Source organism: Oryzias latipes, chromosome 10, assembly GCF_002234675.1.
Source record: "Oryzias latipes chromosome 10, ASM223467v1".
Taxonomy (NCBI): domain Eukaryota; kingdom Metazoa; phylum Chordata; class Actinopteri; order Beloniformes; family Adrianichthyidae; genus Oryzias; species Oryzias latipes.
Genome location: NC_019868.2, coordinates 2231356 through 2254309, shown reverse-complemented (window position 1 = coordinate 2254309; position 22954 = coordinate 2231356). Strand labels below are relative to the sequence as shown.

Below are 22954 nucleotides of genomic sequence, written 5' to 3'. Positions count from 1 at the left end.
AAAGGTGGGGTACACCCTGGACAAGTCACCAGACTATCAGTCTACCAATTACTCCCACCCTCACACATGCACACCTAGGGACACTTCTTAGAGTGACCAACGAACGGATGAAGCATGTCTTTGTACGGTGGACGAAGCTGGAGTGCCCGGGGAAAACCCCCACATGCACTGAGAGAACATGCAAACTCCACACAGAGAGGACCCAGCCAGGATTCAAAGCATTAAAAATAAAAAACGTAACTTAAGAGTATTTAAAAGGGTAACAGTTGGCTTTCCTGTTTGGTTTATTTCCCCACTTCTCCATCAGGTCTTTCCTTTCCTTGGATCAAACCATCTTTCCTTTACTTTTTTAAAGTAAATCTCTATTAGAAAATTAAAAACTTGTTAAATCAGACCCTAAGACGTGATTTTTTTTCACTTGAAGGTTTGTGCTGAAGCCATAATAATAACATTTTTGTGTTTCTTCCTTGTTACAGACCAGCTTTAACAGATGAAGAACAGAAACTTTGAGAAGAGCATAAGGAGACCACCAAAACTGAAAGTTGCATCCCTGCATTCATCCTCATGAAGAGATCAAAAACCCCCAAATGTTTGTATATTACTTTAATTTATCCTCCTTTCTTTCCCTCCAGCATTTTATCACAAAACAAGCATTCAATATTTCATTAATATACTCATTTAAACATACAATAGAGGCATAAAAAAAGAATCACAATACAAAAGACAATTTAAATATGCAGAATGTCGATCGCATGTCAGTCTTGATACAGTTTTTGTACTCTACATGCACCAAAATATAAAAATAGACTTTTGATTATATGTATTTACAATTTTATAAATATAAGTATACAAATGTATTTTTGAAATACAAAGATAAATACAGTCACATGGTGTACATTGTGTACGATACCAGCAATAACAAACATTTTAACTTTTTTTGGGATATGTAGCATTCACAAAACACAACAGTTTTATAAGAAATGCAACTTTAACGACATCAGTGTGTCCTGTTTTTTGTCTTTACTTTTCATGTTTTTGTTCTTGATGCTCAGAGTTTATTTCTGCAGGAGCACAGAGGTTGCTGCTCTGCGTCCGCTGGAGCCACAGCCACAGTGGCTTAACTCTGCCGCACATCCTGCAGGAGCTTGTTGATCTCAGCCACCAGCTCACTGGCATCCACCAGCTCGTGCCGGCTGTCGCTACGCTTGCCCTGAAGGTGGCAGAGCACAGAGTCAAAGTCGTCTTCCTCGTAGTTCTCCGGGATCTCCTCCATGGCCGGCAACCACTTTGAAGAGGGCCCAGGAAGCTGGGCTGGGAGGGGGGCCGGGGAAGGCTGCGCCAGTGTTGGGCTGACAAGCGCTGTGAGCAGGGGGGTGCTGTGGGGTTTGGAGTGGTGCCCGTTGCTCTGGGGGCTGTTTTTGGGGGCCTGTGAGCCCTTGTGGCTACCGCTCTGGGAGCTGAGTTTGGTGCTGGGCTTCAGGGTGTGGTAGCTGCCCCCCTGATGCTGACCGGACGGGCCGATGCTGCTTCCGGGGTTCTGGAAGTGGGTGTTGGCAGCCCAGGCCGCCACGCCCTGCTGATGAACGGAGGGGCTGGGCTTTCCAGGAAGGTGACCCCTCCTACGATCTAAAGATCCTGTCATGGGGACCCCCACCCCACTTAGACTAGTTCCCTTCTGGTTCTCGTTGACCTGCATGTATGAGTCCAAACCCTGGGGGAGTAACCTCTGGAACACGCTGCTCATCTCTGACAGCAATGATGAGGTTCCACACAGATCTTCATCTTTGGTTTCAGTGGAGTTCCCCTCCCCCCTTTCATCTTCTCCCCCACCCTCCTCACCCAAGTCCTTGCCGAAGGTGGAGAAGCTCTGGTTCCGAGCCGGTCCGGTGTCAGTGCATGGCTGAGGTACCTTCTCCTGGGTGATGTCGGCGGCTTGGCGGGCTTCTTCCCCAGGAATGTAGAGGTTGCTTCGATAGTCAGAGGAGGATGAGGCTGGCGAGGCGAGGGGGGGCATCCAGCACTGATCCGAGTGCCCCAGAACCCGACACTCCTCTGTGCAGAGACGCATGGCTGCAGAGGAAGGAGGAGAGACTCATGAGTGATCCTATCAACCACATGTTTTCACTGGTCTGATGCTGCAAAAACTCCAAGCTGTGAGATGTGAATACGTCTGATGAACATTCTACACGTTAAACCAAAATAAGCACAGAAGCAACATTGAGACACAAAGAAACGTGTCAGGTGTTGAGAAAAAAAGTTAAATTCTTTGTTCTTAATGTCATTATATTTATGTAAATTACTATAAAATGTTACCCGCAAAAATTCACTCTGTATTTTATTCATGTAAAATGTTTATTTGAAATTAGATCCATGTATGTGGTCTGATATTTACAGAGCCCGTGACCCGACATGGATAAAATAATAGATATCTCGTTCCCACAAATTAATATCTCGTTCCTACGCAATAATTAATTTGTGCGAACGAAATAATTGCTCACGTGGTTAGCCCTTCATAAACACGGATGTGAACAATATTTGGATTTACAGCAAATACCTTCACATTTCTGTCTGTGTGTGTCTCATTACAATGCATGGAAGACGTGGAGGATGTTTAGAGATCAGATTTGTTTATTTAAAAAAGCACAAAAGCATCAGTAATCACGTTTTCATGTATGGATTCATTTACACCCTGGTAGCGTCCATCCTGCTGCAAAAGCCGCTTTACTTCCGTGTTTCTGTGACCCACACTCGTTTAAGAGGGGAAAAATAAAAACAAGTATGATCTATTTATTATTGTCTCGATGAAAATCAGAAAAATATCATAAGATTGCAGATGCCCGAGCTTGCTGCTTCGCCTACTGGACACATAGCTCCTACGAGCTCCGGCCCGCCGCTGAGCTCTTTAGCTTGTCATGTCGGCATTCGGGCAGCTGGCTGGCAGGTAGACGGACATCCAGCTGATATTGTAGTTTAGGGTCGAATAGGAATAATAATATTCAGGATTTGTCTTTTATTAACATGCTCTTTAGCAGTCACTTTACATTCGAAGGCTAGTAGGCTACATGCTACGTAGCATTTCATTTGTCCTGTTGTATTTAAATGCATCATAGTTACAGGGCCACTGCGATTGGTCAAGATGCATTATGGGATACGTAGCATGTAGCCTTCAGATGTGTCCATCTACCGGCCAACCAGCTGCCCGAATGCCGGCATGACAAGCAGAAGAGCTTCGCGGCCGGCCGGAGCTCGTAGCACATGGCTCAAGCAAGCAATATCCGGAGAATCGCTGCGGTATGGGGATTGGGCATCCTAAATATTATGGTGTTTTCTGATCTTCATGGAGACAATAATAAATTGATCATTCTTGTTTTTATTTTTCCCCTCTTGAACGAGAGAAAGCGGCTTTTGCAGCAGGATGGACGGAGAGCGTACCAGGATGTGAATGAACCCAGACATGAGAACATGATTACAGGTTAGGGGTGTGACGACAACCGCATCACCACGGTGATGAGGTCAGCACCGCATCACCGCCCTTTTTGTGAAAAGGGCGGGTGAAAGTTTTTTGTTTTTTTTTCTGCATAAGGTGTGTGATTGGAACTATAATAAACACATTAAACACATTCATCTTTGCTGATAATTTACTTTTTCTGCTAGTCCTGTGTTCACATTTTAAGGGTTTCTGGGGGAAACCTTTTATTACTGTTCTCCTTCACTCCCTCCGCCTCTCACTCCCACTTGCCGGCGTGCGGCTGGCACTGCCTGTACGCTGCACACGGTGCGCTCCCTCTACTCACACACACACACGAGCGCGGTTTCAGAAACACATCCTCATTCTCCAACAGAAGTTTCCGTCTCGCGTGGAAATACCACAAATTTACTGCGTTCAAATTATTCATTCCATTACAAGCTGCGTGCGTTCTTGAGTGAGCGACACGGCCGCCCGCCGGAGGATTTTGTGTTAGGGGGGGTTTATTACTGTTCTCCTTCACTCTGTAACACCAAACATGGACGTGCACTGTTAGTTTCTGATTTTCTTTTACCTGCTCAAACAAATGTTCCTTAGTCCAAAAGATTTCAGGGAAGATTAGAAATCTGCAGACATTTTTGCAGATGCCCTTCAAACAGAGCCTCTGTGAATGGAGGTCTGTAAATACAGTGAAACTATTTAATTTATCTGATATTTGGGAGGAATTTTTGTCTTTGCAGAAACATTTTAGGCTTTTGATGAGACCTTGCTAAAGTTTCCTCATTTAAAAATTTGGGGAAAACTTTATTCTATTCTTCTTTTCTTGGGGTTTAAAATCCAAAATGTTGATTAAATTTGTTATGACCGCTAACTTACTAAAGTGTTTTCTCAAGAATTGTATTGTTCTTAGACAGTGAAACAGCTAAAGTTTTGTCTGGTTTTCTCGTCATGTGATCTCTTTTCCAGTTCAGCAGCTTTGTGTTTCAGAAATGTGCAGAGTTTAGTACAAAAGCATCACTTTGGTAAATGGGGTCATATGTTTTCTGGATCTTAACCGCCTGATAAAGTGTCTTCCATTTCAAGCCAATGTCCAGAGCATGGCAGGAATCCCGTGACAAATGTTAAAAATTCCGACCAAAGGAGACATTTCCCGCCTAGGAGGTCAGCCCAACAAGAACAGGCTTTGTTGTAATGAACACTTCTGTTCTTGAAAATCGTCAATGCAGTCCCAAAGTTAAACAGACTTGGAGATGCTGCTTGTCTTCTGCACCCAGCTAATGTTTGTTCAAAGGTGTTTTCTGCAGCGTCTGTGAGCGTGGGGGAAATCTGCCCTAATTAGTCTGAAAGGCTCTCTGCAGGAGCTCCAGCGCATTTACCACAGAGACACTTCAGCCGAGCTGATCAATGCCTGTTACACATTCAGAATAACTTCTCCTCTAAAAGCCCTGCATTTTTCTCTTTCAAGCCACTCTTTTCAATATTAAATCTTCAAATAGAAAATCTCTGAAGAATAAATTAGACAAATGAAATATGCCAACTTAAAGCCTTCATTAAAACAACGCTGCGCTTTTCAGCCGTGCTTTTGAGGGACTTCATTATCCCCTCATTAACATGAAAGGAACATTTATAATACATCTTAGAGCAGATGAAAAGTGCATTTGAGTGCTGTGGAAGGAAAATCATGTGGAGGCAGAGGCTGATGAATGGATAAAAAGGGAAGATTTAACCCAGTCGATGCGTTAAAAAGAATGCACTCGGCAAACGGAAAGCCGGCTGTGTGACAGCTTAACCGACTGATTCACTGCCAGGAACTCATTCATTCAGCTCTGTGCCAATACTGCGTTTGTTTACTTCACACACTGTTTCATTATCTTTTTTGTTTTCATCGCACAACTAAATGTTGGCTTTGTCTCCACTCAGAGGGGGGCAAGGATCCACTGTGGTGCACAAAGGAAACTGATATAATATCTCCATCACTCTGAGAACTCAAACAGGAGCCTTTAATTAATAATTAATAATATTAATTATTATTATTCTGAAAGAGCTGGGACAGTCAGCAGTTCAGTAAGATATGAGGTGATGGAGATGGAGCAGCTGCACCGATGTAGATGCCCCATCTATGTCCGAACATTTTTATCGAATAAAATAACTGAAAAATAATTAGAAAGTATTTGAAATACTTAAATACAACTGCATTAACCTCTTCATGTCATATGTCGCTAATTTGCAACGTACCAATAAATCCAAAAAGTTTATCATCACCTAGAACAAAAAAAAATAAAAAAAACTGAAGAATATTTTTTATATAACTGGAAATTTTAAGAGACTTTTTAAGCTGTGCTTACAGGTCACAACATGAGCTCTGACCAGGACAGAGAAATCAGAAAGAAGAACAACAGCTCGTCCTTCTAGTCCTCTGACTGTCATAGGAATGAGCAGCTGCAGCTCCTCCTTACACTATGTTTACCCATGATTCCTGCTTTTTCAGATTTATGCTGTGTATTCCCCTCCTAAAACACATATTTCCTCCTTTTGGTTTGTGGAAGGTCCGTCTTTGAAACACTTTTATTCAGGAAATATTCTCGTCTTTACTGGAGAAACGGTTTGTGAGTCTATTGAAATCCTGAGAGCTCATCTGTTTGTTTTTGCTCTATGCTTTAAACAAACAAAAGGGAATTTTCTGCTTTGTTTAAAAAAAAACAGTATGCAACAGTTTTATTCACGTCTGACAGGTTTAGTTTAATTCCTTCAACAATACTTTTGTGATTTGACTGATTGCTTTAATTGGCCAAAAGTAGAGTGAGTAAAAGTGTTTTGACACAGTTAAAGTCTATTATCTTTTTCAGGCTTCACATCTTCTGCTTTGAATAAATTGATTTAACTAAATAAATACTTAGAAATGCAATTTTCAGCTTAGTTTTCTAATAAATGGGCTCCATCATCAGAGAAATTCCACAAGAACATGTTTAAAACACAAAAAGGCCATTTTCACCAGAGTGGGATTTTGAAGGAGACTTCTGATTTTATCTCCAGTGGGCGGGATTTCTGCTGGCTTTCCACTGCGTTCCAAAATAAGAGACTGTACAGAGAGATATTGGAAAGTCTGTTTGTCATTGTGTGTGTCTTTTTGACCACCACGTCCAACGATCTGCAGACACGCAGGGCTCTTGAATTTGAATCTCATTGGTTCTGACGGTTTGGATTATTGTGTGTGGTACCAGCTCTCTACAGCCAGCAGGGGCTGAGCACACGGTGACTGCAGAGAGAGGAAAACAAAGGAGGCCGCGGTTGTGATCAGGTTGTTATGGTCCTCTGTCTGATACCCTCCATCCAGCTTCTGCATCCTGACAGACGCCACTTTCTACCACGCTGAGCAGCGACTGATGACAAAGAGGGGGCGGCTCCGAATCATGGACGCTGCCATGGACACGGGGGCTGAACATACCGGGGGAGCAAGGTGAGCTCTGAGGTGTAATTATGCTCTTCTGGGCTCAATCATGCGGCAGCTCAGCACTGACTCCATGGCAACAGTTCTCCACGCAGTAATTAAATGGCTCTTTTTCATCAGAGCCCCGGTTCTGACGGCTGAAAACCAGGGCTGAAAAAAGGAGAGAGTCTAACAAGTGGAGCTCCTCCACACAGCTGTAAAAGATGGGGTGGGGGGGCTGTTGGCCGTCTGGTAGACTCTAATTGGGATGTTGCTTGGATGCAGGCTAGAGTGATGGTTGTGTGGGAAGCTGCAGCCCTGAGAGCAGAGGGATGGCATTATTAAAGAAGTTGTGGGGGCTTAACCCTGACTGACATTTGTTTAGATGGATGGGGGGGGGGTTGGAGGAAACCATCGAGTGTTTATAACCCCGTGCAAATGTGTGGCAGACCTTTGCTGTTCTGAGGCAAAAAGCTTTAAAGTCAGCTGGGTCATATTACAAGTGTTCAGCTCTTGCTGGTTAACCTTAGCGGTGGAGGAGAGGGAGCGTCCAGGCAGGGGGGCACCACAGCCAATGGGAGGGGGGTGTCAAACAAAACATGGTCCATGATCATTTACAACCACCCACATGTACCTTTGATAAAAGCAAACACGCAGCTGTTGCAGAAATGCTGTTTCACAAACTACAGAGAAGCAAACGATCGTGCAGAGGTCACTTCCTCCTGATCTATAGGTGGACTTCAGCAAACGAAACACTGACTGCTCTGTCCTTGTTTACATTTCTCCAAAAATAGTGAGAAAAAAATGAAAAGATAGGTAAAATACACTGGAAATCTTTTGATACTTACAGATCTTCCGATAAAAATCCCTATTAATGATTACATGAAAGTGTAATCCATAAAGGAAATATGAAGAGTGAGGATAGAAAACTGAATTCAGGAACTATTTGCCTGATTTTATGATAAATCAACCATATTGAGATGATTTGATGGCTCTGAAAAATGAAGAGGAGTCTGAGCTTTTCTCCAGTTGAGATGAATTGTGAAGCTGGACAATTTAGCAACATACTGAGGAAGAACTGAGAGAATCTGTAGTTCAGCCGTTGCATGTGAAACCAGCAGGAACTGGTCTTTTGGTTGCAGTGCTCATGATCTTTCTTTGCTCGATGAGTGAATAACTTCCCCTCCACCCACTGACTCGTGTGCATTACTGAGCTTCAGTACATGACCTCTAGAGGGGGTTGCAACCCCAAGACTGAGAGGCCCTCCTCATGCTGTGGGGTGCTCAAACATAAACAAAGGCTCTGGGGATGACAGGTTTTTGCATTAAAAGTATAACAACAAATCAATTTTGTTCTTATTTTCTATCTGGAGACAAACTTCACTCAGTCTAAATGTTTGTTTTACTTGACCTTAATTAGGACTTTTTACTGATGGGGTTTGTCAGACGACATCAAAAATGCTTCATCAAATTGTCATCCTTATTTTTGCTTTAACCTCAGAGAATCCAGACTGTAGTTCAAACAACAGTTTTCCACTCAGCTCTTTAGATAAATGACTTATTTGCCCTAAATCATTGGTAAGGTGATGGTAAAACACCAAGCAAGCAGCAGAAAAAAAAATAAACCTTTTTTGAAGTGGTCTTGGGAAAATATGATTTAAAAATCCACTCCGATAAAAAAATTGTGTTGTTGGTGTTTCAAAATGCTCTTGTGGGTATTTTTTTGATGATGGAGGAGCTAAAGTATGAAAATTAATCTCAAAATAGCATTTCTGAGTATTTTTTCTTCAAATCATTGTGAATCAGGCGCAGACGAAAAATTTCAGTTTGAAGAAAAGTTTATTTGTGGTGTAGAAAATATGGGTGGGCCACAAGCTCCCTGTTCTGAGCTCTCAGCACCATAGAGGGAGGGGGGGTGGGATTGCTCTGAGCAAACCGTCCCCCCAAAGCTAACAGGTGAATTTCTCATTAACTCCTGCTGCTTTGCAGAAACTAGATCCTAGGAAATGAAACCGTTTTTTGTTTTCTTTTGACTAAAAATGATATAATCATATCTAACAGACCACTGGGAATGATTTTAGAATAGACCAAAAGGGTTCTTTAAAACCACTTCAACAGACTGAAGCCAACATTTCAGTTGTAAGTAAAAATAATAATTTAGTAATTCATCTTTGACATGTGCTTCATTGATATTTCAGGATTCTTAATTCTGTCTGATAAAAGCTAGGAACCGGATAAAATGGTATAACGGGGTGGGATTATATAAGTTTGCTTCCTTCCACTCCCTTTCAAGCAATATTTATTAATACGTCTAATTATCCTAAGTTTGATTCGTCATTGTATGAATGTATAACTGATGATTGTTTGTGTATTATTCTTATTTGATAGCTTGAAATAAACCATTTCAAATTTTAAAACATTGTTAAAGTTTCACATAAAGATTAACATTTTTTACATTTAGGACTGGATGAAAGTGTCCCTGAAAAGGATAGTTGGAAGGAAAGGAGGGAAGGGTGGTGGGGTGGGTTGTACCTGCATGCGGTCTGTGCCGGCCATCAGGGGTATATATCTCAGTAAAGCCCTCACAGATGAGCCGGTCCATGGGGGACTCCCTCCCAGGATCATAGTCGCTGTCCCCCGCTTCGCTGTCCCCGCGCCCGCTGTCCTTCAGGCTAAACTTGTCCATCTCGTTGAGGGCATATCTGCATAGAGAACTAAGCTGTTATCTAATGGCAGTAGCCATCAAGGAGCTGCAGAATCATGGGTAGTTGAGAGTGTTTATCATGTGGTTCTGCTGAGCCCTGACAACAGAGCACAGCAGTAGCTTACCTGTAGCTCCTGGTATATTTGTTGCCTCTGAAGCTTGGCCGGGGCTGGTACTGGCCCTGATGGAGCATGGACAGAAGCTGTGAGACTTGCTACCGTCCCAAGAGAAACAAACAGGACAAAAAAGAAATAAAAGGAAAAATGAAGAGGGAAAAATGAATGGAGTCAAACAAGCAAGGCCACAAGACAATGTAGGGAGGGGTGCATTCTGGGAAAGGGAAGGGTTGCGGGTGGCATGATATTGGGATTTAATCCTGAATGTGATGGTCAACAAATAAATGGCACAAAGGCTGGGGAACAGAATGTGTGTGGGGGGGGGGGGGGGGGGGGACACATTCACAACAAATACTGGATAAAAACATTAGGCCCAAATGTCTCCTTGTCCAGTGTAAGGTGACATTTGCCAAATACTACAAACCAAGGAAGTCGTGTGTTCAATCACACATTAACGTCTTACCTCAACAGGAGGTGTAGCGTGAGCCAACTCTAGAGCAAAGTTCTCCGGCACGTGATTGGAAGAAATGGTGACCAGGCTGTTGAGAGACTGGCGGCTGTGATGGCTCTGTCTGCTCCCCAGAGTGCCCCTCTCAGGTGTAGGTGAGGGCAGAGGAGAGCGAGAGTGCGCTCGGACCGGTAAGGTTCCATTGATGGTGGGTACCAGTGTGATGTCGGCCTTGTGGATCTGCCTGGAAGGCTTCTTGGGATGGTTCTGGTAACTACTCTCTGCCACTCGGCAGTTGTATTTGTGTCTGGGGTTTTTCTTCTCACGGTTGCAGCGGGCAGTTGCAAACATCACCATGACGATGAGGAGCAGAGTACAGACAGCAACCAGAGAAATGATGACAATGAGGGAGGGATCTAGAGGGGCCTGACTGGAGCCGGTGGGATAAAGGGAAGGGAGGGGGTCAATGTTCTCCTGTATGGTCAGCCTGAGCAAGGCTCCTGTGGTTAGGCGACTTGCTCCCCGATCTTGCACCTCCACTCGGACCTCCATCACATCCCGTGGAGCCTGTTGGAGGCTGGCATTAGTTCTGAGTTCGCACCTCCTCGCGTCCATCACAAAGAGCCCATCCTCATTTCCACCAACAATGGCGCAGCTGAATTCTCCGTTGGTACCAGAGTCATGGTCAATGATTTTGAGCGCTGTGATTAACTGACCTGGAGAAGCATACTTCCACACAGGAAGCTCGGCTGTGTGGTTCCGCAGTGAAGGGGAATGGATGACCGGCGGGTTGTCATTTTCATCCAGAATAGTGAGAAGGACGCTGGTGTTGGCCGACAGCTCGGGGTTCCCCCCATCACGAGCCCGAACCGTGAAGGCAATCCTGCTGACGTCTTCATGGTCAAAGCTACGCAGGGCATAGATGGCACCATTGGAGGGGTCAATGGTGACGCAGGTGGAAATTGGGATGTTTTGGACCAGAGCATCTATAATGGAGTAGGTGACTTGGCCATTGGTACCCAGATCTGGATCTGAGGCCACCACAGTCATCAAGTAGGCTCCTGGAGAGTTATTTTCAGATTTAAAGACCTCATAACGGCTCTTTTCAAAACGAGGAGGGTTATCGTTTTCATCCAGAACCTGGACTGTGAAATGTTTGATTGTGGAAAGACTGGGAAGGCCCTTGTCCTCAGCTATCACCGTCAAACTATATTCTGACCTCTTCTCCCTGTCCAGCGACACATTGGTCAAGATCATGTAGTTCTTCTCATGAGTCTTCTGAAGCCTGAAGTGGCCTTGACTATGCAGCCTGCACACCACTTCACCATTCAGTCCTGAATCACTGTCATCAACCCGAACCAAAGCGATGAATGTATCCACTGGGGCTCCCTCTGAAATATAGGCCACCTCCTCCTTCCCCGTTGTCATCAGGTTGATGTTTATCTCGGGCTTGTTGTCATTCACATCCACCACTTTCACCACAATTTTGCAAAGTCCAGGAATTGAATTAGGGCCCAAATCTTGAGCCTGAACGTCCAGTTCATATGATACGGTGCTTTCATAGTCCACTTTCTGAATTAGAGTGATGTGGCCATTTTCTGGATTGATTTTAAATGTCTCCAGGATCTTTGGTGAGACATGGCTGCTGAAAGAGTAGACTATTTTCCCATTGGTGCCCTCATCTGGATCTGTGGCGTTTAAGTCAATGATTAGAGTCCCAAGGGGTGAGTTTTCCAGCAGGTTGATGATATATACCTGCTCATCAAATGCTGGACTGTTGTCATTGGAATCTGAGATACTTATTTTGAGCAGAGTTGACCCTGACTTGGGGGGTGCACCATTATCAGAGGCTGTGAGCTGCAGCTGGTAGCTGGACTGCACCTCCCGGTCCAGCTCCCTCATCACCACCAGCTCTGCGTACTTGGCCCCGTCCGTCCTCGTCCTCACGTCAATCTTAAAGAAGTTGTTGGGCGTCAGTGAGTAGGTGTGCAGGGCATTCTCCCCGACGTCTGCGTCCACCGCTCCGTCCAGCGGGACGCGCGTCCCCACGGACGCGCTCTCGGAAATCTCGATGGGCACTATGCCGCGTGAGAAGTGCGGGGAGTTGTCGTTGATGTCCAGGACCTCCACCTCAACGTGGAACAGTTGCAGGTACTCCGTGGGGAGCGTGACCACGTCGAACTCGATGGAGCAGTTTAAGTTTTTTTCACAAAGCTTCTCGCGGTCGATTTTGGTGGCAATGCTGATCTCTCCGTCCTCCTCCCGGACAGACAAAAACCGTGGGCCCCCCCTCTGCATTGCACGGAACAGAAACGTGAGGGAGCTGGGGAGCTTGGAAAGAACTCCGGCCACGTCCTCCTTCAGCCGCGCAATGACCGTGCCCACTTTCTGCTCCTCGTAAACTTTGTATTTGAGCGTTTTCCCCGCGGTGCCTTCCACGAGCGCGAGCACAAACAACAGCCGGAGAGCCACGGTGGAGAGCGGACCAGTCCTGGCTTTGGCTCGAATCCTCTTTGCCCCCATCTTCTTCTGGGCGCGCACTGTTTCCACAGCGGGTAGAACCGGCGGAGGGACGCGCGGCTATTTCTTCACAGCTCTGGCATGTTCAATCCCCCGGCTCAGCGTCCGAAACAAAAACTCTCCAAAATCAACAAAAGGAAAACAAATCTGTGTTTCTTTCTGAAGGATTATTGCACACACATGCATATAGGCTCTATCCAGGCAGTCCAAACTGTTGCCTGAATGCACAAACGCCACCTCCTGTGTGCGCGCCGGGAGAGAGTGAAGTCTGCGCAAAGAAAGGCGCAGCCTCCTCCTAGAGAGAGAGGAAAGGGAGAGAGAGAATGCACGCGCGACCCCAGCTCCTTTCTCCTCTGTCTTCCGCAAAGCAACACCCCCTCCCAAAAAAATCACAGAATGGCCCCTTTCAAGCTGTATTAATGCTAAGTCCGATTCTTCCCTCCCCCCAAAAGAGCCAGAAGACTCCTCTGAATCCGAAGTGTGCCATAACAATGGACCGGAGAAGTTGGTCTGCGCGCGGCGCCTGCGCCTGTGACCCGACAGAACGCGCTTTGTTCTGCTGCCTTCAGCGCGTGCCAGCTTAGACCTTTTTTGTTCACGCACCAAAACTGAAGTTTAGAGGCATAAAATCATGTCAACGTGCCAGTATCCCCCAACGAGGGTTCTCATACTCTGTGCGCAATAACGCACAAGTCCAACAAATGAAGGCACGTGACGCAATGGTTCATTCTTGACCCAACTAACTTCATACTTCCAGAAATGCAAACACATGAGTTCAAATTCATCTAGGTCAAAATGTTGGATCTAAGACTTAAACGGATGTTTCATGGTGGTCCTGATCAGCCATTAATCCGAGCTTTCATACGATTTTATTTTAACGTTGGTTCTGTTTCCACTCATTTTCGGTCATTTCCATTTTTGGAAAATTGTTTGGTTCCTTACTAGAATTTCTTTTAAAGATTCATCTTTTCAGTCAGCTGTGATGTTGACAGATCGACGGCTACTGAACCTTCTCTGAATGGTTGCTTGTGGTTTAACTTAATAAAGGCTTTAGAATCACTTGTTGTAAAGCACGTCTGTGCCAAACACCCCAAGATTGGAAAGCTAAAGCTAAACAGTCTTTGACTATGTACTTTCATTTAGGCCAAAAAAAATGCTGATTTTCAACTGTTTTGCCAACAAAAGGTTAAACATTTAAAACAGATTTTTTGTTATTGAAAAGGTTGATAACGTCACAGAACCCTCATAGCAGTTTCTCCACAAAGAGGGGGTAGTTTTGTTCAGGCATGTGCACATTCATGACTCCACCACCACCCCGCTGCTCGATAATGCTCCATGGAAGCCTTCATCTCCTCATCTTCCTCAGCGGCATACAAGTGGGCGAGTGGAGCTTTATGAGAGCAGCGCGAGGCCATCTGCCCGGGGCCACAGACATCCCTAACCTGCAATTACCATTTATTCAGACCCCGCCGCCCCCATCTGACAATCAGCCAGAGAGAATTAAGCCCAACGCCTGGCGGATAAAATCTAATATCCTCCCTTTGTAAACTGGACTATATGACTTCGTAAGCGGGTCCTAAGGACAGCAAGCCTTAGTTTATCCCGTATCACTGCTGCTTCAGCAGGAAGATCACTATTGAGACACCATCTGACTTCACATCGTTGATGGAACTTTCATCCATTTTCAGCTCAAACCTAGAGAGCGGGATGAGTCCCGCGGCACAGCCTGTCAGCGACTGAGCCACTTTATCTGATCACCGCGGCCCGGCAGTCATTACAGCGATGATCTGGGGGCTCTGCGGGGGGGTGCGCCTCTGTGATGGATTTTATCTGCATTTAAATTCCTGTGTGTGACCCGTGGGAACGGGCTCCCTGCGCCGCCATCTGTCCCCGAGCAAACACATGGACACCGGCTCCCAGACTCTGCCCCGCTGCTGCAAAACGCAATTTGTGCGCACACGCGCAGTGACTTTTACCATGCGCATGACCCAGTGACTTCAATATGCGGGTCAATTGAGCATGTGTACTGTGATCAGGTTTGGCTGAGTGGGGCGGCAGAAGGTGGATATTTGCGCTGCTGCTCCCCTTTGTGTTCTGCACTCTCTGGATCAGATGGTTCTGCTAATAGAAACTTCATCAGAGAACATAGAGGCCCCCTAAGTCACAGATGAGTGTGTCGGGGGCAAAACTCCCTTAGTGACCCACTTTTGCGTGCTTTAAGCTTGAAGGAACCGCAGACTGTATTAGGCATACATTGATTCATACTTATGTTGCCAGTTTGTGCACGCGCGGTACCTGAGCATGGGGGGTGTCACCCAGTGGAACCGGCTATCCACGTGCTGGCACACACGGACACGCGCCCAAATAAAATTTCCACTGCGAAGGAGAGCGCGAGAAGTTACACATTACACTCATTTGAACCCACAACACCCCCCCTCCCCTCCAGCAGAGACCATCTGAGTTGTGGGCCAAAACCTGATGTCGAAGGAAAGTTGAGCCTGCTGTTGTTGCTACTGGAAATGGAGATGATGGAGATGCTGGTCAGAAGAAGATGCTGCTGCTGCTGATGAAGATATTGCAGGCATGTTTTATTTACAAATGCGGAAGATCAGTCTGAGCCAGCAGCCTGTTGGGGGTGGGGGGTGTATGGGGAGATGCGATCCTTAGGACCATAAAGTGAAAGAAAGGAGCAGGTTGGGGGTCTCTGGAACTTTGTCATTGAAATGAAGCACGAGACCCCCGCCCGCCCCCCTGACAAAGGCAGCTGAGCAGGTGGAGGGAGCGGCTGGGCTGACGGAAGACAACGATGGTGGTGGTTAGTTGGGGGGGTGGGGCAGGTTTAACGCTGTAAAGTAAAAAAATAGAAATGAAAGCTGCAATCAGAAACCTTCTGGTTGGTCTAGAACTGAGTAGGACTGAGCCGCATCTAAATAGCTGCAGTTCTGAGCGCTGAGAGTGCCATCGGCGGCGCGCGCTGCCGTAAACAGATCGTAAAGGCACACGAGCATCTGCCAGTAACTTCATGCAGTCAGGTCACGAGCCAGACTGAACTGGGTGGGAAAACTGGGTGGAGCCAGTTTTTCCTCTTTCTTTATTTTAACTTTATTTATAAAACCTTTTGCAATTCATAACAGTTGGGAGTGGATTACATTAGGTATATCAGACACTGATTAACACTTTACATGTTAAGCTACTTTATTATTTAAAAAAAATACTTTATTATTGTTTTATTAACATAGATCATTGGTGACAACCCCAGACAGTATAAATAACTGGACTGAGGGACTCCTCCCCCTGGCGATCCAAGGACATTGGACTGCACCTCCCGGTCCAGCTTGGCCCTGTCCGTCCTCGTCCTCACGTTGATCATAAAGAAGTTGTTAGGTGTCAGTGAGTTGGTGTGCGGCGTCCACCGCTCCATCCAGCGGGAAGTGTCAAAGTTTTTCTTGGGCAAGACACTGAATCCCAGCTTGCCTCTGGTGGAAGGTTGGCACCACTGTTCAGCAGTGTGTGAATGGGTGAATGGGGCTGTGACTGTAAAGCGCTTTGGGCCTTCGAGGAAGGTAGAAGAGTGCTATATCACTATACGCCATTTACCATTTACCTGCTGGCTCCATTCTTGATCTGATATACTTTTTAAATATCTTCTCGCTAATTCTATTCTTTTAAAGAATTTTTAAAAATTGCAAGTTATTCAAGTTACAAACTGACCAATCAGATGCCTCAGTGAAAGCATGTTTTGCCCTCTGGCCCCCACCTCGAACGTTTGATTGACAGATTCTCCTAAGCCACTTTCGGTGGGAGGGGTGTGGAATTCAAACAAGTTTACTCATGATTGGCGACAGTAGTTCTCATAGAAACAATGACTCAGACCACTCGGACCACTCACTGTTGTCTGGCTCCAAATGGCGGCAGTCATCGTGAAAAACTGACAACTGAATTGGTTTCATTTCGCTGGAGCCAGAGGAGCCAAGGCATTTTCTGTGGGTGATGTCACACCGGATTTGTCCATTGTTACTGTCTATGGCAGGGGTCGGCGACCTGCAGCTCCGGAGCCGCATGCAGTTCTTTCCTCCCTGTGCTGCGGCTCTCTGCGGTTTTGTAAAATAACTATTATGTTCTCAGATTGTCGTTTAGCTGACAATTACTATTTAAAAATATTGCAACTTTTATTAGACTTTTTAGAAAAAATGGCTGTAACTTAAAGCTTTTTTTGTGCCTCATGTATTACAATAAAGTGTGTGCAAGATTGTACATCAATGCATACTACAGAGTTTCTCTTTTTTTTTTGGTTGTTGGTGTGCCTTGTAATATTTGTAAAGGAAAAAGTGGATCTTGGCTCAAAATGTTTTGAAAAACACTGGACTAGATCTGTGTACATTTTCATTTTCCTCATCCAAGTTGGTATCTACGGCTGGATAGCTGTAATATTTCTTGGCTCATGGCTCATGGAGCAGTAGTCTTTCAGGGTCAAAAACCATTTCTTTGTCATGGTACGCCTGGGAGTCCTGAGTTGGCACTCACCTCATCAGTCCTCCTGCTATTTAGGATGAGCCTTCTCCAGCATTCATCGTTTCCTTGCCCTGTATGGTTCAGATCTTGGTTTCATGTTTTCTAGTTATGTCATGCTCCACACCTTCTCTTGTAATCACGTCTACCTCATTGTCTGCAGGAAATTCAACCACGACTGCCGACCTGGGTTCATTCACCAATACTCTCCACCTGGTTACGCCTGAATTCCTGACCTCCAGCCACGCCACGACTCCACGCAGCCATACCATCTACCTCCAAGTCTGACTTCACCCGCCGCTCCAAGCTTCTGCTTTGCATCAGTAAAAGGAAAAGACCACTCACCGTCAGGACCTCATCCGCCGTCTGGGACTAATGCTCCTCCATCAGTCACCAGAACTCTTCCACATCATATCATCCTGGGAAATAAACCAGTGACTTTGTCAACTCCTGTGTCTGTGATCTTTCCTGGTTCCAGCAACTGGGTCTATTCACGTCATCGCAAATCAAGACACTGTTTAGTTTTGTGCATATTTAGGGTCAGTCGATGATTCAAGCACCAAGGCTGAAAGGAGTCAATTTCTTTAAGATACACTAGATTACCAAAAGTATTTGCTTTCCCATCCAAATTTGATTTGAAATGGTTTATTTCCAGCAATCAGAATTAGAATAATGCACAAAACAATACAATCATCAGTTTTACATTCATATAAAGACCTATCAAACGCAGGATAATTAGACATAAAATTGAAATATTGCTTGAAATGGAGTGGAAGGAAGCAAATTTGTATAATCCAGCCGCCGTTCTACCGTAACCATTTTTAAGACATGATTTATCATTATCCGATTTATAACTTTTATCAGACAGAATTAAGATTCTTTAAGTATCAATGAATCACATGACAAATATGAATTACTTAATAATTCTGTAAAAATAGACATAACTATTGTAGAAATCAGCATGGCAAATGCAGATCAAGTATAAAAAATAAGTGCAGATTATTTTCATTAGAAAAACCACAATTATGATTTAAAAATAACACTATCAGAAAAAATAGATCAGAATCAAGTATCCTAATCACTTAAAGGGAATAATCATAATTAAAAGACTACTATGAGGGCTTTTACAGCAGATCAAAAGATGATTGGAACGGGACTTTATTAGTTTCAAAACTCACGTAGTAAAATCACAATTTTTAGCACAAAATCCAATCTTGCCAACAATATCCACCTTATTGTTGCACATGAAGACCGTATTCAGAGGAGCTTTTGAGTGTAGCTTCAGTGCTGCTCCCATTTTCTGGTGAAATATAAAACAGATTTTTTGGATGTATGTGTTATCAATGCTGTTATGTCACATTTATATTTAAGACATTGTTTTGAAAGGGGCTGCAGTGCAAATCAGATGTGGCCATGGGCAGTATTTGGCTTTCGGGGCTAAACTTTGGACATGTCTGGTATATTAGCCTCCTAAAGTCCTGTTTAAGAAGGCCAATAACTGAAATATTTAAAAACTAGTTCTATTAAATTTACTCATAAAACTAAGTCTGTTTGTAAAACAGAACAGAGGAACTGAAAATTAGCACATACCGGAAGTTCTATATTGTATAATAAGCAAGCATTTTATTTGTTATTTGTTCTTTTTGATGGTTAAAATTCATAGTGTTTTTAATTATTTTCTGCTCGACAGATATTGCTATTCTTTTTAGAAAACAACTTTCCATTGATGTTTTTGTTTCCCTATTATTATTTACATGGTTGTAAGATTCGTGGGAGCATTTAATCATTTACTGAGAATGCTTTGACCCCGTTCTTGGGGCTGTAGTAAAGCCCTGACAAAATGGTTGCCCAGGACAGAAATGTAACTTGGTTTGGTGTTTGCCCCTTTTTAGTTGGCTCATTGAGAATCCTTGATTGCAAATTGGAGCTTCATTAACAAGCTGAAATGGAGTGAACTGAATTGATTTTTTTTTTCAAGTCTGTTAAATAAAGTAGATCAGGAAATCTGCACGTTGACTTTCTTTGCATGTGCCTCTAGTGCAAAGACGAGTGCCTTCTCTACCTGTCATGTTTGCTGTATTTCAGAAGTTACTTAGTATGCAAAACTTACAATTTTAACTTCTTTTTTTGCCTTCTCAGCTGAATGTGTCAGTCTCAACGACAGACAGTGACTTGATGCTTTGCTAGAGTGTTGATCGCTTAGGAGGAAACATCTTTTCTGTTAAGTTGTGAAAGTGAAAAGAAGACGTTTTAAAATCAAAACAGGAAGAATTGGACTGAATATGCAGTGACAGATGTATACCTCAAAATTCTGCAAATTGGCTTCTTCTTCGTGGCTCTTTTCCTACCTGTCTGCAGGATGACACTTTCATCAGAGAGTGCATCCACAGCACAAGAAGTACACACAGCAACTCAAACCCCTGACTTTGGACAGTGAAGACACATCTGAGACTATTCTGCTGTGTCAAAGAAATGAGTTTACTTTGTATTCCCATCACCAGCATGTCTCCTTGAGGCGGCTCTAAAACAAAGGCAAAAAGTGGGACATTAGCCTAGGAGGAAGGCTCTCCCAGATCTCAGGAGCCTGAATGATAAATGCAGCACCGATTCTGATTGTGCTTCATCCAGCGGTTCAGTTTCCTGACAGGCAAAAAAAACCAGTCACCTTGAGCTTAAAGCAAAGAATCCAATAAGAGTTGCCACTACCCCAAAAGTTAAATCCAAAATGTTCTTTGTTGTTTTTCAGTAAAGTTTAAAAGAGGATCTCCCTTGTTTTATCAATGGTATCCATTATTTGGGGAGAAAGTGTTACCCTTCAAAGGCTACTCACTGCTTGGAGCTTGTACTTTTCTTCAATGATCCCAAAGTTTATATGACACATAATTATTAAGACACATTATTAAAGTCAGTAAACATGGTACACGTTCTAAACTCCCCAAAGGAAAAAAAAAGTATCACTGTGTTGCGTTTTGACATCGGTCAGGGTCTCCTAAAGAACAGTTCTGGGTATTTTCTGTTAACCTGCTTTCAAACTGAATATTTACCATGTGAATTTCATGTGCAAGAACTATGTCCTAAAGAAACTTTAGGTTGTTTTTATGTTGCCTTGTGGAAGAGTTTAATGAAGTGTGTGTAGAAAAGTGGGATTTGCAAAGGTTCACATGCAGGCTGTAAAGAACAGCAGCTCCAGTCAGATCCAGTTTTGGCTCTAGTCAGAGATTCTGGGATTGGTCCTAGTCGGCTACAGGCTGATTTAGGCTTGATTCTGATCTTATCCCGTTTTTGATCTGGTCTGAACTAGACATGATTCCTTTGATAGTTTTTTTTTTTTTTTTTTTGTCAGTTGTGAAGCCTGCACGGTGGTGCAGTGGTTAACGCTCTTGCCTCATAACAATAAGGCCCCCGGCCCCCAACATCAATGGGGGACCTTTTCTGTGTGGAGTTTGCATGTTCTCCCCGTGCATGCGCGGGTTCTCTCCGGGATCTCCGGCGTCCTCCCACTGTCCAAAAACATGCTTCATAGGTTAATTGGTAACTCTGAATTGTCCCTAGGCGTGAGTGTGAGAGTGAATGGATGTGTGATTGTGGACATTCTACCCTGCGACAGACTGGCGACCTGTCCAGGGTGTCCCCTGCCTTCACCCACAAGTGGCCGGGATAGGCTCCAGCAGCCCTGTGACCCCAAAAGTGACAAAACGGAACAGAAAATGAATGAATGAATGTGAAGACTTACCTAAACTCAATTTAGAAAAAAAAATGTATCTGTTAGATTACAGATATGGTGCGGTTAACTTCAGTGTGAATGCAGACAAAGTTTATTGACCAAATAGAGGATATAAGATAAGCTCAATGTATTAGGGGAAATGAACTTGAAACATTCTGAATCTGAGGAAGCAGCAATCTCAAAAAGGTTAGGAAGTGTCTTCTGGGTAAACAGTGTAAAGGGATAGAATAGTCAGCATTCCCACCCATCTGTAAAAAAAAAAGTGAAGGCCTGTTCACACCGGGACGAATTTCGCCGGCGATTTTCGCCGACGTTTAACGCCTCGTGACTAAACAAAGGGCACCAATGAGAGTGTGCACACCGACGTGAAAAAACGCCACGCGACAGAGCGTCAAAAAAAAAAAACGCCTCGGGTTCTTTTTTTTTTTTCGACGCGTCGCGTCGAAATCTATTCGACCAATGAGAATGGCGCTTTTGCAAACGTGTCTGGAGCTTCTGAAGTTACAGTAAAACACAACTTGGGGGCGCTCAAACACAAAACTGCCTTGCTGAACACACATACCAGCGAAGAAGATGGACGCCGTGTAGCGTCTACACAGCAGCGAAGAAATAATGACGGACATTCTAAAATATCCCCTTACCAAGTACCAGTTGGAGCTACTGGTGCTTGAAATATTCACGTTTTCTTTGTTTGATTCTGACTAGCGCGTAAATACTTGCTCTCTTCTTCTGAGGGAAAAGCGAGTTTAAGAAGCGTAAAGTTGCGCAGCGCCACCTTGTGTACTGGAGTATTTCTGTTTTACATTAAGCGCCATCTAATGTCAGGGAAGGAAATTGCATGTTCGCTCAGCTCATCGTCAGCGAAAATCGCCTGAGTGTGAACACAAGAAACGTGGCGAAAAACGCTGGCGAATAACGCCTGGCGAATATTCGTCCCGGTGTGTACGGGCCTTAAGACTACTCCAGTAAGAAAGCAACCCAAGGGCATTTCACCAAAAGCCTTTGGAGGCTCGGCTTTGTTACGATAGAGTTTAAACTTGCCAAAGTTTGTTAAAAGCTTTGAAAGATTTAAACGTTGGAAATCAGGATTATCAGGTCAGCACTCTGTGTTAGCTTTCACTGGCCCTACTTTTGACAGCCACCACAGAGGTCTGTCTGCCGCTGCAGTTTGCCACAAAGGCCATCTGACTTCTCAGACGGGCCTCCTAAGACGCGGGCGGTGTTGCATTTCTTGCCCCAACAGTGCGGCTGTGTTTTCAGAGATCACAGAGACTCTAAAGCGGCGACCTTTGACGATGCAGTGGAGAAAAAACGTTTTCTCTAGTGGACACACGTCTGACATATGCTGCGCGGATACCTGATCGCTCTGTTTACAAAGCTGCACAAAGCCTCTCTGGGTTTACGCCCTCTTTTCACTTATTATCACTGCACAGCACGTTGTTGTCACACTGTCAGAACTTCTAAAGCTTTTCCTGCTTTAGATCAACCACACAGTCCTTTTACCTGCTCACAGGTGTATCTGCCAGATGCTCAATTGTTGCATCACTTCAACGGGACTGAAAGACACTGATCAGGTGATGAGGAAACTAGTTAACCAGGAGGAACCCCCCCCCCCCCCCCCCCCCCAGAAGAAAATAAACTCATTGTCCTTGTCTCTTTCCCTTCTTAATGTCTCGGAGTTGTTGCATGCCAGCAGGACAATGGGGTGGGCACAACCATGGGGGAGGAAGGAGCAAACAAAGGCCTCAAATGTGGCCTGAGCTGAATGTTTACCACGTGTAGGGCCAATGGGTGACACATTTTTGGGAGCTTTCATTCATTAGACTGAAGATTTACTCCCCTCAGTCTCCCTGCAAACCCCCCCCCCCCCCCTCCTTCTCTTCTGTTTGTCTTGGCAGATGTGAAGCAGGCAAGATCCTTTATGTCTCTTTTCATTTTTGCTGTGGGGGTGGACTTTTCTTACCAAAGCGCCACGTGTTCTCAATTTCTGGGGGTCGTTTGTGTGGAAACTCTTTAGGTTCCCTAGATCAGCTTTCACCA

General features: G+C 44.5%; 1 protein-coding gene across 2 annotated transcripts; it reads right to left on the bottom strand.

Moving 5' to 3' along the window:
* Positions 1 to 588: 588 nt before the first annotated feature.
* On the bottom strand, positions 589 to 13214 carry LOC101161866 (protocadherin-18). 2 transcript variants are annotated; one of them, XM_011473144.3, is made up of 4 exons: positions 10177 to 13214; positions 9723 to 9811; positions 9426 to 9595; positions 589 to 2070 (listed from the first exon to the last, which is right to left on the bottom strand). In XM_011473144.3, the coding sequence occupies exons 1-4, from the start codon at positions 12682 to 12684 to the stop codon at positions 1118 to 1120; spliced, it is 3720 nt and encodes a 1239-aa protein (XP_011471446.1). In that variant the 5' UTR covers positions 12685 to 13214; the 3' UTR covers positions 589 to 1117. The 2 variants fall into 2 exon arrangements, with proteins under 2 accessions (XP_011471446.1, XP_011471447.1); XM_011473145.3 differs by having other exon boundaries at positions 9723 to 9778; positions 10177 to 13210.
* Positions 13215 to 22954: the final 9740 nt, after the last annotated feature.

Excerpts from the sequence above, each read along its gene's own strand:
- LOC101161866 (XM_011473144.3), bottom strand. The coding sequence starts at position 12,684 with ATGGGGGCAAAGAGGATTCGAGCCAAAGCCAGGACTGGTCCGCTCTCC. Across the intron at positions 9,596-9,722 it reads AAATATACCAGGAGCTACAG|ATATGCCCTCAACGAGATGG; the intron begins GTAAGCTACTGC and ends TTCTCTATGCAG. Across the intron at positions 2,071-9,425 it reads CCGGCACAGACCGCATGCAG|CCATGCGTCTCTGCACAGAG; the intron begins GTACAACCCACC and ends CTTCCTCTGCAG.